At 40.6% G+C, this 17,412-nt stretch overlaps 1 protein-coding gene across 2 annotated transcripts in view; it reads left to right on the top strand.

Moving 5' to 3' along the window:
* Window positions 1-1,104: 1,104 nt before the first annotated feature.
* Window positions 1,105-17,412, top strand: part of LOC120530881 (vesicle-associated membrane protein 2-like) — a 58,476-nt gene continuing 42,168 nt past the window's right edge. For both annotated transcript variants that reach the window (XM_039755623.1, XM_039755614.1), the window contains exon 1: window positions 1,105-1,174. In XM_039755623.1, coding sequence (XP_039611557.1) covers window positions 1,173-1,174 — 2 coding nt within the window. In that variant the 5' untranslated portion in view covers window positions 1,105-1,172. The remainder of the gene's footprint in view (window positions 1,175-17,412) is intronic.

The raw sequence follows: 17,412 nt of genomic DNA, 5'->3' as shown, positions 1-17,412 counted from the left end.
TAAATGGTCATAAAAATAAAGAAAACACATTGAATGAGGAGGTGTGTCCAAACTTTTGGCCTGTACTGTATGTATGTTTCTACTTTGCTTTCAAAACACGGGCCCCAGCGCACTTCTTTCCCTGGGGGCCTATGATGCTGTTAAGATGACCCTGCTGGTGGTTGAAATGACCCATCAATAAACACTGAAACAAGACTGAGAAAGGAGTATTGGAAAGAAGGGCGTATAGTGCAGGGTTTATTTTTCTGACCTCAAATGGAATTCAGTACGTCACTATAAAGAAAGAAGCAAGGAGACCCTGCAGTTGTAGCTATACATACATACGTGGCACAGGTTAGGTGCCAACCAAGTCAGTTTGTTAAGTGGGAAAAAAGTGTTCAACGGAGCTCTCTGAGATGGCATTATGGGTCTACAGTAGGGGCATTGATCTGAAACCGCCCCTCATCGTAAAGCAGATGGACAGATTCCCCTAACGCAGTTGTTTGAGGTGAAAATGAAACGCAGGCAGGGTAAGAAAGAGATCGGGCGCCGTGCTCGAGTTCTTGACTCTGTAGCGGCGAGGAAGCTTATCAGTTATTCTTTTCTTTTTTTAGGGCAATTCGTGCATGTATGCCTTCAAACCTGAAGAAGTCAGGCTATAGACTAAATAAGCTGAATGATGACGCATATCACTATCGCATATCACAAGGGTTTTCTTACCCTTTTACTGTATCATTCATTTATGCTCCAAATCAGTATACAGTAGTCAGCTATACATCGTAGTCCCGAGAGTGGCGACGTGTTGCAAGTTAGTCGGAGGAGGAAGTTAACATTTTTACTGTACTATGTGCACATGACAATATTACTACTAAACTGATTACATAGAATACTTTTAACTATTTGAATCCAAAACAGACGATTTTGAAGGCTAAATCTGCTTCCACTGAGCACGTTATTTATTAAATTTCTGAGGACTGCACACCGTCCTCATGGTATCATGGTATCGGAAGACGTACGAAACGTTTTGTGGTGTCTGTAGTGCCAGGCAGAGAGAAGTGCAGGGTGACACCTAAAGGCAAGAACTCGGATAGCACCGCCGTCGTTACTCAAATTCAAAGCCATCTTTGTTACTGGATTGATAGTCGGCGGTTTTGAAGTAGTGAGAAGTTTTTGTCGTCTCGCCGAACAGCGTCATGTAAGTACCACCAAGTTCGTCGCATTGGTTTGCAAAACTTTTAACTTTCTTACAACCTATTAGAAGTAGAATCCCACCAATAACTTGGCATCTGGCACAGCTTGTGCTGTCGGTGCTGTCCGCAAATATATGGTGCTGAAATGTTTCAGAATACTTTGCCGTTTTTACCCCTAATTAGATTGTTTGTGAAAGTAACTGGAATAATCTCATGGGAAATTAAGAACTTCATCATCTTTTTCTACGTAGTGGTTAGTCATTGTGGAGAATTCCACGTTTTTTTTTGTTTCGTTCTGATCGGTTTTATTAACGATTTAGCAGATAATGCAAGCGACAGGAGAATCTGTAAGGGCACGTTTATTCATGTAGGCAAGGGGGCATTTGTTACATTTTTCATTCTCATTCTATTTTCATTTTAAATGTGATGTCAGACAAAGAGATGAAGGTTCTATTAATTACAAAGTCTAAAAATGCTCCGGTGAGGGTAGGAGGTGTGTGCGTGAGTGAGGGCTGCACTGTATGGTTACCGCGGGCTGCAATGATCAGGGCTATGGTGCCGAGGTCAGGATTTCTACACTGCAGCTCGGTTTTTAGCCGATTTACTGACCGTGTGGGTTGTATCGATTTCAGGAAGCTTATTTTAGTAGAGTACTGGCCCGTCATGAATAAGACTTACTGTGTCAATTAATTTCTTAATGAACTAGCTTTTCATCTATGAATGAATCTTTCTTTGTGAATGATGCTGCCTGGGTTGGATCCGGCTCTGCATGTGAAGTTCCTACCGTTAACAGATAAACAGTGGTTTAGAATTTGCAGAATTGGTATGGTGGAAAAGTACTTTTACTTTGTATACTTGATGTTCTTTTCCAATTATCTATCTATCTATCTATCTATCTATCTATCTATCTATCTATCTATCTATCTATCTATCTATCTATCTATCTATCTATCTATCTATCTATAATATTTTTGCGGGGATAGAGAAATCATAAAAGACTCCTAAAAGGTGTTGAAACCTGAGATTATTGTTCATTATTTGTGAATATGTAATTGCCAAACTAATATCTAAGGTAAGGTTTAGGTTGTCAAAAATAAAAAAGCAAAAAACAGTTTTTATTATGAGAATAATGATAGTACTATAAAACTTAAACAACTTTGCTTTAATGCATTGAGGACTGCATTGCATAGAATGATAAACTGAAATACAACTGTATAGATGGTGATACAGAGGACAAGGTGTTTTAGGACCCTTGGAGAGCATCCTGTTTAAGACTAAATAACTGAAAATGTTAAATGCCCATAAAGACAATAACAGCTCTTCGTCCTGGATGTAAAATGTGTTTAAGGTCTTCTTTTACACTCCATGAAGTAATCACCCCTTTAGCTACCATTCCCTATAGAGTGGACATCAGATGAAGTGAAGAATTTCTTCTTTCTGGCTCTTCCTCACTCCAACTCCATCCCTTTATTAATCCCCACCCAGACAGGTTACTTTGCTAACCATACCACCAGCACTTCAGAACTGGTAATTCACATGAAGCTAAGCATGTTCGGGTCCGGCCAGTAGTTGGATGGAAGACCATCTAGGAAAAGCTCATGTTACTGCTGAAGGGGTGCTTACTCTGTGGTCTGTGTGCAAATCTCAATGCCCCAGTGCAGTGATGTTGACACTGTGCTGTAAAAGTGGCACTGTCCTTCAGCATAAATGACAAATTGACGTCCTGACTCTCTGTGGTTAATAAATCCCTGGCCACCGAGTAGGGTGTTTTCCAATGTATAGGCTGCATTGTTCACCATGGCCTGGTCATTCTGGTCTCTTAACCAAGCCTTGTTCCTTACTAGCTAACCATCTCTCTAATTGCTTCACCGCCTAACAGCAAGTGTGTGGTGAGTGGACTGGTGAAACATTTCTACTGTTACATCATCTAGGTGGATAATGCATATTAGTGGAAGTTGAAGTGTCTCCCCATTCACTATGTAAAGTGGTTTGAGTAGTAAGAAAAGTGCTTTATAAATGTAAGGAAGTATTAATTATTATTATTATTATTATTATTATTACAAAATAATGACAACACAAAGTGTAGATGTTTCCTTATGATGGATTATGTTTAAAAAATCAAACATGAAAAGGGACAAAACTAGTATCAGTTAGTTGTGGTCCTTTAAAAAACTGAAATCCAAACAGACTGGAAAGTCTTGTACAGGAAAATCAACACTGAACCATTCTACAAAGCAGATCTTTGGACATGTTTAGATATCCAGCTGTATGTGTGAGCCTGAAAATAAAAAATCACAGCATTAAATCAAAAAACTCAGGTGTGTTATTCTGTTTCTCAAGTAAAAGAGGGCATACACTTGTGCTTTCAGAAGTAATTGAGAAGTTCTTCGTTAATAATTTATTCAGTGCATTTTTGACGCATTTAACTGTTGCTTTATTTATTGCGGTTTTATAGGAATGTCTGATATTTTTAGAAAGAGTGAGATAGTCTATATTTAAAAGGTTGGAATTATTTTGGTTACAGGATTAGATGATTAACTTCCAAGAAATTTAAACAAGATAGTCCTGATTATTCATTCATTCATATATTATTTCTCTAATTAAATTCACTCCATTTTGGGGTGCAAAAGAGTACCCTGGAGTATCGTATGCAAGCCAGAGATAAAATCAGGCCAGAAAAACAGTCCATTATAACACAGTTTCAGTGCTGATCCAACAACAAGCAGCAGCAGCAACAACAACAACAACAACAACAACAACAACAACAACAACAACAACAACAACAATAATAATAATAATAATAATGTAATAGTCTCTATTCTATTTATCATACATTCAAAGGATTTCACTAAAAGATGGAGTGGAAAGGGCCAGGGCAAAATTACAGACAATTCAAAACATGTAGACAGAGAACAAAAGGCGAATTGGGGAAAATTACATAAATAAAAAAAAAATAAAAAAAAAGACAAACATGACATAAGAAAGTCACAATTTTAGGTACAGTACATCATGTGTACAGAGTACAGGGAAATTCTTACTTGCTTGTACTGTAAAGGAAGGCAGGGATGGACTGAGTACCCGACCAGAATTAATGGTTTCTTGCCTGGCTGAAGGACTCATGTAGTAGATGAAGGGTTGCCAATGAATTGATCTTGTGAAGCTATGAACATGAAATGAAAGGATAGGTGAGACTGAACATCCAGACTGTATACTCCCCCACATGCTAGGTGTCAGCACCCCTTGGCCAGATTATCAATGTACACATCTGCAGGGTAACCTGGGAATTGTTAAACCATTAGACAACCCTGCTGGTCCCATGGGTGCTATCAGGAGGAGCTATTGAGAATTTGTTTCTCTATTCCAAGGAGGTTCATTCTGATCTGGAAATGCTTCATTGGTGTTATATCATGACACCAGAAGTAATTTCTTGGTGTAATATTGTGACACCAGAAGTGCTCCCAAGTCTGACATAAAATGAGATGCCTCATCTTATTTGAGTGAGTTGGAGTCAGGAGAGGAGGAGGATGAAGTTCACCTGGGGAAGTCTGAAGGAATAAAAGAGAAGGAAAAGATTGGAGCTTGGTGTGTGTGAGAGTGTGTATTTGTGTAGAGCGGAACTACCTTACCTCGAAACCTAGCCTTTCTAGATTTCTGTGATGGATGTATAAAGAGAACAGTGACATACTTGCATGTGCTCTTAAGGAAGGGGATGGAGTGGCTTCCTGACAAAGGTGGATGGTTCCTGATTAGGAAGCAGAATCTCAGAATTACAAGAGTTGAAACACTGCTGCATTATGCATTAATATTCAAAAGTATTTTGCAAGTCAAATAAAAAAAAATTAATCTTGTGTCTGTCTTGAAATAACAGCAGATGATTGGTTCCCTTGCTGTTGTTGGCTTCACAGGAATGTGCCTGAAGACTGCTGGTTCTGATGTTTGCTATTTATTTGTGTCCAGGGTATCTTCTCAATTTTTGCAGAGCAGGCTTTGACCCCTATGGATCAAGCAGGTTCAATAGTGGATACATGAATGGATACAATAGTTTCTGAAACTTTCCATAATACTTTTCAGGCCAGTAGTTATTTTTGCATGTCTAGTATGTGACAAGGCTACTCTGCTTTCTCAACAGAGGTTGGCTGTTAGTCCCATACGGTATATACATTCTTTCTGCATCTCTTAAATATTCCGTCTAGCATTAGTTTTATACACATTTTAATAATTTTAATCATCTTTTGAACTTTATTGATCACACGTGTAGGTGCAGAGGCCACTAATAGGGAGCACTGCAGAACACCCTTTCCCACACCAATGGTGCTAAATAGAAGCAAAGCACTCAGACTGACTGTGCTCCAATTATAAAATATGTACAGCATATGGAGGCAATGCATCCTAGTCTAACATGTTGCCTTTGATGATGGCATCTGCCAAGTCCAAAATAATACTTATAAAACACCAATAAACATGAATGATGTGCTTTTCTTTGCTTGCTTTCCTACAGACACCCTTTTGCTCTTTTGTCCTGTTGTGCTGTTTCTATTGATGTAGTGATGTGCTTCAGTGCCCATGACTTCCAGCAGGAGCTGTCCAGCTGTTATTTTACTAAATTTGGAAGGATGCTATGAAATTTAATATCACACTGCTTCAGTCATTCATCACATGCAGCATCTCATAAGCTCAATTGCCTCATGAGGTGGATTTTCAAATATTAACAATGATTGACTGATTTGAACAGAAGACAGTGGACTATTGTTTCTGAAATCAGGCATGCATCCTGCTGGTCAGAAGTTATGAGTGATAATTTCAGTAGTTAGATTTTCAACAAGTAAGTGTTGATGCTAGACAGTGTTCCCTCACTGCTCTTAGGACTTGAGCCCTATGCTTGGTCCATCATGTTTACATGGGTTTTTTTCTGAGCAGTTTGGTTTCCTTCCATATCCCACAAACATGGGTTTGATGTCGACTGATGACTCTGAACTGGCCTGCTGTGGTTGTTCTGTGGTGAACTGGTGTTCCATTCAAGTTTAGTTCTTACCATGTACCTATTGTTTCCATGATGGTCCCAGGCTATCGAGAACCCTGTAATGGACTGAGCTGGTTCAGAATGGGTCTCCAACAAGTTATAAAAACTGGTTAGGCTTTCATTGTATAGAGAAATGGCAGTGCCAAACACTTGCTTACAGTCACTTTTCTATGCCTTCACATCAAAGCTGCCTGTGGAGATTGGGTACAGATTCAGAAATTTGTAAACAGAATCCCATGAATAATCTGGAGCTTAGTTATATTTAGCAGTAGAATTCACACTTTGTGAAGGACGTCAGAGAATACTTGCCAAAGAGTCACAGCTTGTGTTCATGGCAGAGAAACAACTGCCTAATTGGCTCCATTTAGTAGGAATAATTATAAATACACTCTCAAAATGTTGTTAAATTCCCAAAGACTAAGTGAAAATTTATTTTTTGCTTCTCTGAGTTTAATTTACCAGCCTGTGCCAAATTTCTTTTTTGAGGTTGATGAATCACATGCAGACATTAAGAGAACTCATCAGAGACAGAAACTGCAGAAACTGGGAGCTACCAGGGTGGCTCATTACTTAGTGGGGTTACCTCACACCTCACTTTATGTGGCTCAAATCACATGTTCTCTTCATGTCCATGTGCCTAACTCTACTTTCTACTCACAGCATTTTAGGTGACCTAATGACTTCACATTGTGCCTATATGAGTGTGTGGCAGTGTCATCCCGCATTGTGTCTGTTAGTAATGGCACAGGCTCCAGCTCCCTGGGATCCTTAATTCGGTCTGTCAGTAGTTGCTGATGCTGGGGATATTTTCATCATTCCTCACTTTTCACTGTTAGTTGCCTTAAACTTCATTACACACCTTAATATATAACATATTGGGATGTAAATGTCAGGTGCTGTATCATTCAGTTCTATTGCTTTTTAGGAAGCTGTCTTTAAGTCTTTAGCCAGCCTTCCATATCCAAAGGTGTGGCTGGTTTCCTTTAGTAGTAACGCCGTTCATCTGTCTGTCCGTGAATCCAATTAATCCAGTTCAAGGTCATTGTGACCAGAGCATATTCCACCAGGCCAATTAAAGGTGGTTTGTAATCAGTACATTATTGTTCACATCTTCAAGATGAGGGAGTGCAATCCATGTAGGCAAAGGGTGAACATGCAAACTTCACACAGACAGCAACCAGGGAGGGCTTCAGATCCATCTCTAACCAGTGTGCTGCCCTTCAGAATTGATCATTAATTATATTTTTCATTTATAATGTTTTAAGCCTGTTTTTTTAGGACTTATTACTCTTCATATTTCCTTCTTCCTTTGTGTCACCTTTGGGAGGGTATGGGACTACAGCCATCTTGGGTTTTATTACAAACTGTGATTGCTCTGAATTTTCACTAACCCTAAAACTAAAATGTTAAAACTACATTTGTTTTCAGATAACCTTAGGGCTACCAAGCCAAAGGCACTTTTAAGGTAGGGTGGAGAGACTTAGAACAATTCGAGATTGACCAGTGGATTGGTGGAGTAGTGGTAGGATGGTGAAGGTCAAATGACCACTAAATCCCCATGAACATCTCTGTCCTCAGTTTTGCTGATACACTTTAGACACTGACTGACAGAAGGAGGGACAAGCAGCCAAAGTTTCTTGGTCCTTCTGCTGGGCTCACTCTCTGATAGGATGACTTGCTGCTACTCCACATCAAGAATGTGTTGAATTTGTCCTGAGCACTGCCTGCATTGAGAACACCCCAGAACATGCTGGCAGAATTGTTTCTGTCAAATGGTACTTGGGAATTTTTGAGATGTTTTAACGGCTGCTAATAAGAAAGGGTAATCTGTTGAGCATATCTCCACCTATTACTGTACCCTGCAGCCTTCACATGGACAAGTGGACAGAAGATGAGGAGAGTGACTCGAGCCCTTGTGCCTTTGACTCTGGCCTTGTATCCAGCAGGGGGCTCTAGCTCCCTTGTTGGAATAAGTTATTTTGTAATTACAGGCTGTTACATAACCTGAAACTATATAGATATAATATAAAAAGGTGATACCCCTCCCTTAGTGATACGGTGGTAAGAAATCACATAGGAGAAATAACGTAGCTTTCTTTAATGGTGGTTTACGCAGCATAACAGACGTGGAATCCATGACAAGACTTTTGTGTAGTGAGGACCCGATGTATACTGTTTGCCCATTTCGTCGCTGTGTTGGAAGGATTTTCCAGATCGGATGACGGTGTCTCCCATCCGTCTGTCGGCTTCAAAGGTGTGCCGGGTAATGTTCCAAGGCTTTATACTCTTTCTCCATGTGCAGACCCCCACTTAGGTGAATAATACAATTCCAAACAAGGCAAAGAGAGAATACAATTTCATGCTGAGTCTGACACACAGAAATAGTGCATATTGTTCATTTCGCAGCTGTCCTTAACTTGTCTTGTTTTAAAATGCTTTGCCTAGCAGTTCTAAATGCTGGGCCCCTGTACTAAATCTGGCTTCGTGTTAGCTGTATATGTGACAAGAAAATAAAAACAGATTTAAAATATTTGCACAGAGCACAGTGACATATTAAACTTATTTTCTGATTACAGGCCTGTCCAAGCATCCTTGTTATATCATGTAGGTTACCATTTTTGGGCTAATCAATGGTCATTTTTGCAAAACAAACTGGCCACATCAATACACAGATGACAACAAATTCCATTTTTTCATGTTCATCAATCAATTTTCTGAAGATGCTTATCCAGTTTAATGTCATATGGAGTTCACAGAGTAAACTGACCTTAGAGGGGATGCCATTATTCAAAGGGCACACTTACTCATATTGGCACAATTAAGAGCTGCTAGTTAACCCAAATTGGGATTTGGGTGAAATCTCCTCATGTGCAAGACTTCATACAAATAGTGCCACCATACTACCTCAGTGTTTCGCTCTAGCATTAAAGCTACTGCCTTCATGTCAGAATGTGGCAATCCCAGTACATCTACTGCTTAAGAACCATGGTTGGGGGAGCTAATTGAGATCAACTACAAAATGATAACAGTGACCTTCATGTTAATCATTTCTAGGGCACACCTTCACTTCAAAGTGACCTCATACTTGAGGCAAAACCTTCATGTTCCTCTGAACCCAACCACCTTTGGATCTTTCAATTATTTCAGAAGAACAAAGGAAATCAGGTTTGTATGGAGCAAGTTCCCTGTTGACACACTGCTGTGTTGACCAAATGCTGAAAATTCTATCCACTAAACTGTAAAAAGCTCTGGAAGGAATCCGCTAAATTGATAAATCTACCTTTATGAGTGGAATATGTCCAGAGCCATATTTGAATTCAAAATGATTTCTTATTTTTTGGCTTCTGCTCTAAAAGAACAGGACTTTTAAGGTGGCACTTGCTGTGTTCTGCAGCTGTACTGAGTGTCGAATTGAGATAAAACCCACCGCACAAACACTCAAACGACTTATCTGCCTGTGCAAACATGCGAGCATGGAAAATTAATTAAACCCGTTGGTGGTGTTCACTAATATAATATTTATCTTTGTCTGCGGCCACATGCTGACCTTCAGCCTGGCTGAGAGATTCACTTCCAGCATTGTCTACTGTTTGTTTCATGGGCATGTAACTTCACATGCATCTGAAGCACCAGTTAAAAGGTGCCAAGTGGAAGCCTCCTTCAGAAAATGTGAAGAGCACAGGGACCCTGAAAGTCGTGGATGATCGTGTTTGTCAATCTGCTCCCCTTGGCAAGATGGCGTAATGCACCAGCTTCCTTGCATGGAGTTACCTCGCCTTTATTTGCAGTCTCTGGTTAGACATATGGAGAAAGAAGATAACAGATCCATGTGCCCAAATAATCCACTTTGTATACTCTTCTGCTGATTGTACATTAATGATAATTTTATTGCCTAATTAAAGAAGTTGTTCAGTGTTGGTGAGGGGCCACCACAAAGTCAAGAAAACCTGTTCACTCTTTACAGACCCAAATCAAGGTAACCTGCACCTCTCCTTATGAGCCAGGGGCCAATGGGCTAACACCATGCCTTGCCACTGTTTAACTGCTGCTGGATTGACAGATTGAAATGCAACTTGCCTCCTCTTCACATTCTCTTTGCCTTGACAGACAGGCATTATGAACCGCAAACCAAACAAGTGTTTGTTCAAACTCTGCCTCTGACTCCCATTTCAACTGATGGTGAGCACATTATATGGAGAATGTGAGCAATAGATGACAGTTGGAATGACATTGCTTGTTTGATGCTCTTGAGACCTGGCTTCTCAACCTGACCTATGGGTGGTCTTGGTTGGTGCAGGCCTTTTTTGCATTTAGTTTCTTATTAAACTTGTTTAGTGACACATCTTGTTTCTTATTTTCAGATTTGCTCGCATATTCACATTTGCAAAGGCATCACTATGAAACAGCATGAACACATGAAGGACTCCTTAGACATGTATGTTATGTTTCTGATAATAATGAAACATATAAAGTATATACATAGTGTAGGTCAACACTTGGGAACAGTTTTGCGATGGTGCTTACTCCAGAGGTGTGCAATATAAAGTTTGGGTTTTGTTATAACTTTAGCTGCAAATGAATTTAAATTTCTAGCACTTTCAGTATAAAAATTTCACATGATGATACAATGCAGTCTGACACTTTACCTGCAGTACTTTAAGAATGAGAAAAAACATGTCAGGTTGGAATGGTGGTGCAGTGGTTGGTGTGAGCAACTTACATCTCAGTTTTGAGTCCGGCGCCTAGTTATCTCCATGTCTGCTTGGGTTTGACTTCAAAGATGTGAAAATTCAGTGGATCGTGTACTCCATAGTGCCTGTGAGTGTGTGCATTGTGCAATAAACTTAAGTCCAATCCAGGGTAAATTCCTGGATATGTTCAGGTTGGGGTTCTCAACATTTTTTTTTTTTGCTTTGCGCAATCACCCACCATAACCTATTGTCTATAAGGGAGGAGAGAAAGCCTTAGATTCATCAAAAATTTTGATCTCCGGTTTTTACTGAACCTCTGCGCTTTAGGATCCCTGATACCAAAATCATCGATACCTCGAATGGTGGGTGTGTGTCTGTCTATGTGCGTGTGTGTGTCTGTATGGCACAGTTTCTTGAAGATGGTCTAGAGCTAAAATGGCTAAATGAAGAAATACCAAACTCGAACGAAACTTCAGCCTGTGCTGAGATGATGATGTGCTGATTAGTTTTTGAACCAAATCGTGCAAGAGAAAGAGGCACTCTAAAGAAACCCCAAAATACGGTAATTCTGCAATTAATTTTGAATTCTTTTTGCCAATTGCTTTCATAATGACTTATTTTATGGTCAGAAAGATCAGCATCACAGCATTAAATAATTACTGAAATGTTATAGAATAGTTTGGGTAGCTTGGTTCCTAGAGCATATTAGGTATTAAGTAAACTTGTATTAGGTAAAATCCATCCATCCATTATCCAAGTCGCTATATTCTAACTACAGGGTCACGGGGGACTGCTGGAGCCAATCTCAGCCAACACAGGGCACAAGACAGGAAACAAACCCTGGGCAGGGTGCCAGCCCACCGCAGGGCGCACACATACACACACCAATGCACCAAATCTGCATGTCTTTGGACTGTGGGAGGAAACCGGAGTACCCGGAGGAAACTCACGCAGACACGGGGAGAACATGCAAACTCCATGCAGGAAGGACCCGGGAAATTAACCCCAGGTTAATTAAGCACTATCACTGTGCCACCGTGCCACCATTAGGTAAAATCAAGGGTGATATTTTTCCCCCCCTTCTTAGATATCATATTTGTAGGGGGAGACTTTAACAAGGTATTACAGTGTAATGTTTTAGATAGAAATGCATACCTTTTTTAATTAAGGTGCCATTAAATTGATTTCAAAATATAGCCAAGACATTACTAATGTTGCACAGCTATTACTGCTTGAAACGACTGATTTATACTGATTTACACAGCCATGACCCCACTGTTCTAAACTCTCTTAGCTCATCCTTAATTAATCATGATTTTTATTAGTGAAAACTTATTAATTTCATTAGTACTACTGAAACATGTTGCTGTTTAATAAAGCATGTACATTTTCTTTGCTTGTGGTTGGTACTGGCATTTAAAAAGTTCAATTCTGGGTTATAAATGAACTGGCTTTCACAAGAAACATGTCAATCTACTGTTTGTCTGTTTTTTTTTTTTTTACAAAATGAAGGTTATTTCATGTGGCAGATTATCAAGATGCTGAAGATTTCACACAAAGGTGTCATTTACTGAAGAGGGGATAATGGATCTAATCAGGACTGAAAAGAATGGGAAGGGCCAGATGCACAACTGCATAAGTGGATAAGGACATCAGAGGCTGTAGTTTGAGAAATGCATGCTTTATAGGTCCTTGAATACGCACCAAATAACAGTGTCTTCTAACTCCAGGATTCTAGCCTTAAAGGCATGAAACTGGCAAAAAAACACAATGGTTAAAACTGGCAAAGAACTGGAATTACCCATTGTTTGTGTGCTCTTGCCTGATTTACTCTTCTTGAGATGTAACTTGAAATAGAACAGTTTCTCTGTCTTATGGGGTTCACTCTCTGTGCCTTCACTGGCTGTTTCCTCATTTACCGCAGGTTCAGGGGCGGATAAAGACTTCTAGAGGCCCTAAGCACTTAAAAGATTTTGGTGCCCAATATATACCTAATTCAAAATATAAACAATAATAAACCATAAAATAAAATTTTGTTTTTTGAAATGAAACAAAGCTTACAGTAAAATAGAAAATGATTATTTTTGTACACTTCCACTGTTGAAAAGTTTTCTCTTACTTTTTGTGATTGCAATGTCTTTGATCAGATCTTCAACACTGATCTTAAATACCACATCCGCTTCTATACGTAGTAGAGGTAAGGCATCCAGCCTGCCTTGTTGTATTGTTGTTCTGCTGGGATTTTTAATATACTTCATCTGAGAAAATGAATGCTCAGCTGAACAATTTGTGACCATTAATATGAAAAATATATGAAAATGTGGCAGAGGTCCCCGACTGGGACTCCCCTATAATGAAAGGTCTGGGTGAGAGAGCCTTTCCAGTGCATTACCTCCCCTAAAGGACAGCCCTCCTTGACGTGCAGCAGTGCCACGGGTTTGGAGCATGGAAGCTCAACCCTGTTGGAGCCCTTGGCCACCGCCAGCGGGTGCCTGGAGAACTGCTGAGCCCTAGTATGGAGCACTTCTACCACATCCGGTAGTGATGCGTGAAGTAGGTCAATAAGCACCTCTGGGTGCCTTATAAAAGGAGCCAGCAGCCACGACTCCAGGAGCCAGAGTCGGGTGGGAGAAGACCAAGAGAGAAAGAAGAGAAGTGTGTTTTGGACTGTGCTTGTGACCCAGCTGTACACGTGGGAAACAGGGGAATGCGTTTGTGTCCCACGTCTGTCTGTGTCGGGGTTGGGGTGGCTGGTGCGCCCCAGGTAGTCCACAAATGCAAATGTCTTCCTTTGGAAACACACACTCAATATTATTTTCCACAATCTTCTTTTATAATATGCTATCATTGCTGTCCAGGATTTTAAATCACCTGTAGCTCGCAAACCATTTGAACTATTCACCTGAAAATTGGTAAACATATATTAAGTAAAGTCTACTATCCACTTTTGGGGTGATGATTAACCTCCCAGGTTATTCCTCTTTTTATTTTTATTTTATTTTATAGTAAAATCAACTCTCGGCAGCAGCCAGCAGGGCAGATGTGTGGCACATGAGTACGGGCGCCATTCTCATCCCTACAACCTTCGCCGTCACTTCCCCTACCTCTTCATATCTTAAATCATTCTTGAGGCAGATTGAAGACTTAAGTGCCAGCTTAAGTGAAAAATTAGGGAAAACCTACTTAGTAATTGCAAAGCAAACACTGACTTAATCAGTTTTAAAGCAAAAAGATGCAGATGAAAGAAGAGAAGAAGTGGGCTGCTAGGGTGGAGAAAAGAAGAGCTGCTCAGGAAGCAGCAAGTGCAACAACCTCTGAGCAAATGAATGCTAAACATACAGAAAAAGAGTATTCACTTCATGTTATTGTGCAGTGCACCGTTACTGGTTATGTTACAAAGTTCAGCATGACTGGACGACTGAATGGGACAGCAGATATTATCAAGATAAGAATAGTCATGTGAGCCTTGGTGGACTGTGTGGCAGATACCCGATTCTAATTTCGCTCTATTCCAAGGATTAATATGTATTTATTAGTGAATATGTATGTATGTATTTTTTTCATTCAATTGGGAGCCCCCCCCCTTTTTGTGGAACCTGGTTCAGCTGCACCATTTGCAGTTTGTACCATATGGTCCATGGTAAATCTGGTAATGGAAAATTTTTATGGTGCCCCCTCAGTGCCCTAAGAACATGCTTATTTTGCTTAATGGTTAATCCAGCCTTGCACAGGTTTAGGACCACTGTTCTAGATTAAATTAGTTTGAGAAGACTGTTATGTTAAATAACATACCCATTCTGAATTACTGTGTTCTACAAACAGCACCATTAGCTGGTGACATCTGTACTTTCTTAAAACCCCTTAAAAATAAACAGTCTAGCAGAGGAACCTTTAGGGATCAAATGTGCATGACACCAGTTACAAGCAAGCTGCACGCCTACTAATCACTTGGCATCTTCTAGTAATGGCCTCATAATTGGTAGATGGTGTACTCGGTGGTGATGTTTTAATAATCCAAAGAAGATGAAATCATCTGTACCAACATGCAATAGACCACAATGTCTTATTAACTCTCTCTCTTATTCAGTAAATGCAATGGTTTTCTTCTTTTACAGCTGTATACAAAGTGTTTTTAAAGCTAGGAGTGCAAAAGGTCTATAAAAACGAAGCCAGAACTTGCTCAATTGGCTCTTTTAGCCTAAACATTTGCCCCAGCTATAGCTCTTTCTACTTCCAATGGTTAGAAATCTCATATAACCAATCATGCTGCCTTCATCTAATTAGCTTTATTACATTATGGCCTGTTTTGCTCATCAACCGGTCATCGAATTTAACTAAAGATATTCTAACAGAGCTGCATCCATGCAGACAGGACAATAAAGATTAACTCTGAAAAAAAGTGCTGGTGTACTTCCAGGTTGAATTCAACTGTCTTTCTAAGTAAAGACACTTTTATGTTTAAATAGTACCTTTTTTTAGTAAATTCCATTGGTAGAGGGGCAATGTTCAAGTTGCATACCCATCATAAAACTGTCCACATGACCCCCAGTATTTCTTAATTAGGATGGGAACAGTAGTGAGTGACAAACAGTTTTGAAAGATCAAAGTGTACCGTGCAAATATATTAAAACAAAAGCAAAATAAAGCTCAGTGCAGGAAATAAGCCATTAAATACGTCATAAAGAATTGGCAGTGCAATTGTGCAGGTTAAAACCACTCAATAGATACTTTCAAATCCCTTGGAGTGCTTCAAGGCGTCAGGTTGGTCTCCTTGGCAAGATAAGTGCGCCCTTCTCTTCCAATCTATCTCTAACTCTCCAACTCACTTTGTGCCAGCAAAGTGAGTGGGTCCAGATGGAGTATCGCCACGACTGCTGAAGGCCTGTGCGTTGGAGCTGTGGAGTCCTCTACAGAGCATCTTCAACCTGAGCCTGGAATAGGGGAGAGTTTTGAGGCTTTGGAAAACATCTTGCATCACCCCAGTCCCAAAGGTATCACGTCCTAGTGAGCTGAATGACTTCCAGCCTGTCGCTCTGACGTCACATGTGATGAAGACCATGGAGCGGCTGCTGCTTCACCACCTGAGGCCACAGGTCCACCACACCCTCGACCCTCTGCAGTTCACATACCAGGGGAAGGTGGGAGCAGAGGATGCCGTCATCTATATGCTACACTGATCCCTCTCTCACTTGGACAGAGGCAGTGGTGCTGTAAGAATTATGTTTCTGGACTTCTCTAGTGCCTTCAACACCATCCAATCTCTGCTCCTTAGGGTCATGCTGACAGAGATGGGAGTAGATTCATACCTGGTGGCATGGATTGTGGACTGTCTTACAGACAGACCTCAGTATGTGCATCTCAGGAACTGCAGGTCTGACATTGCGGTCAGCAGCAAAGGAGCACCGCAGGAGACTGTACTTTCTCCGGTCCTGTTCAGCCTATATACATCGGACATCCAATACAACTCGGAGTCCTGCCACGTGGGCTGCATCAGGAGTGGGCAGGAGGAGGAGTATAGGAACCTAATCAAGGACTTTGTTAAATTGTGCAACTCAAAACACCTACAACTGAAAACCAGCAAAACCAAGGAGCTGGTGGTGGATTTTACCAGGCCCCTCATGGACCATGATCATCAGAGGTGACTGTGTGCAGAGGGTCAAACCTATAAATACCTGGGAGTGCAGCTGGATGATAAATTGGACTGGACTGCCAATACTGATGCTCTGTGCAAGAGTGGATAGAGCCGACTATACTTCCTTAGAAGGCTGGCGTCCTTCAACATCTGCAATAAGTTGCTGTAGATGTTCTATCAGACAGTTGTGGCTAGCGCTCTCTTCTACACGGTGTTGTGCTGGGGAGGCAGCACAAAGAAAAGGGACACCTCATGCCTGGACAAACTGGTGAGGAAGGCAGGCTCTATTGTAGGCATGGAGCTGGACAGCTTGACATCTGTGGTAGAGCGATGGGCACTGAGAAGGCTCCTGTCAATCATGGAGAATCCACTGCATCCACTAAACAGTATCATCTCCAGACAGAGGAGCAGCTTTAGCGACAAACTGCTGTCTACTGTCCTGCTCCACTGACAGACTGAGGAGATTGTTCCTCCCCCACACTATGCAACTCTTCAATTTCACCCAGCGGGGTAAACGTTAACATTATTCAAAGTTATTGTCTGTTTTTACCTGCATTTTTATCACTCTTCAATTTTATATTGCTTTTTATCAGTATGCTACTTCTGGAGTATGTGAATTTCCCCTTGGGATTAATAAAGTATCTATCTATCTATCTATCTATCTATCTATCTATCTATCTATCTATCTATCTATCTATCTATCTATCTATCTATCTATCTATCTATCTATCTATCTATCTATCTATCTTCACCCCAGTGGGTCTACCGAATCACACCTAGCTAGCCTTCCACCGTCCCATACAATGTATCACACTCACAGGATCTTGGGAGGTCTGTTCCCTCGGAGCACCATTGCTTTCGCTCCCTCGCAGGGGCTCAACTTTGCCCTTTATTGTCTGC

The sequence above is a fragment of the Polypterus senegalus genome, chromosome 1, assembly GCF_016835505.1.
Source record: "Polypterus senegalus isolate Bchr_013 chromosome 1, ASM1683550v1, whole genome shotgun sequence".
NCBI lineage: Eukaryota > Metazoa > Chordata > Cladistia > Polypteriformes > Polypteridae > Polypterus > Polypterus senegalus.
Note: the sequence above shows the minus strand (reverse complement) of the source record. Positions and strands in the feature narration are given on the sequence as shown.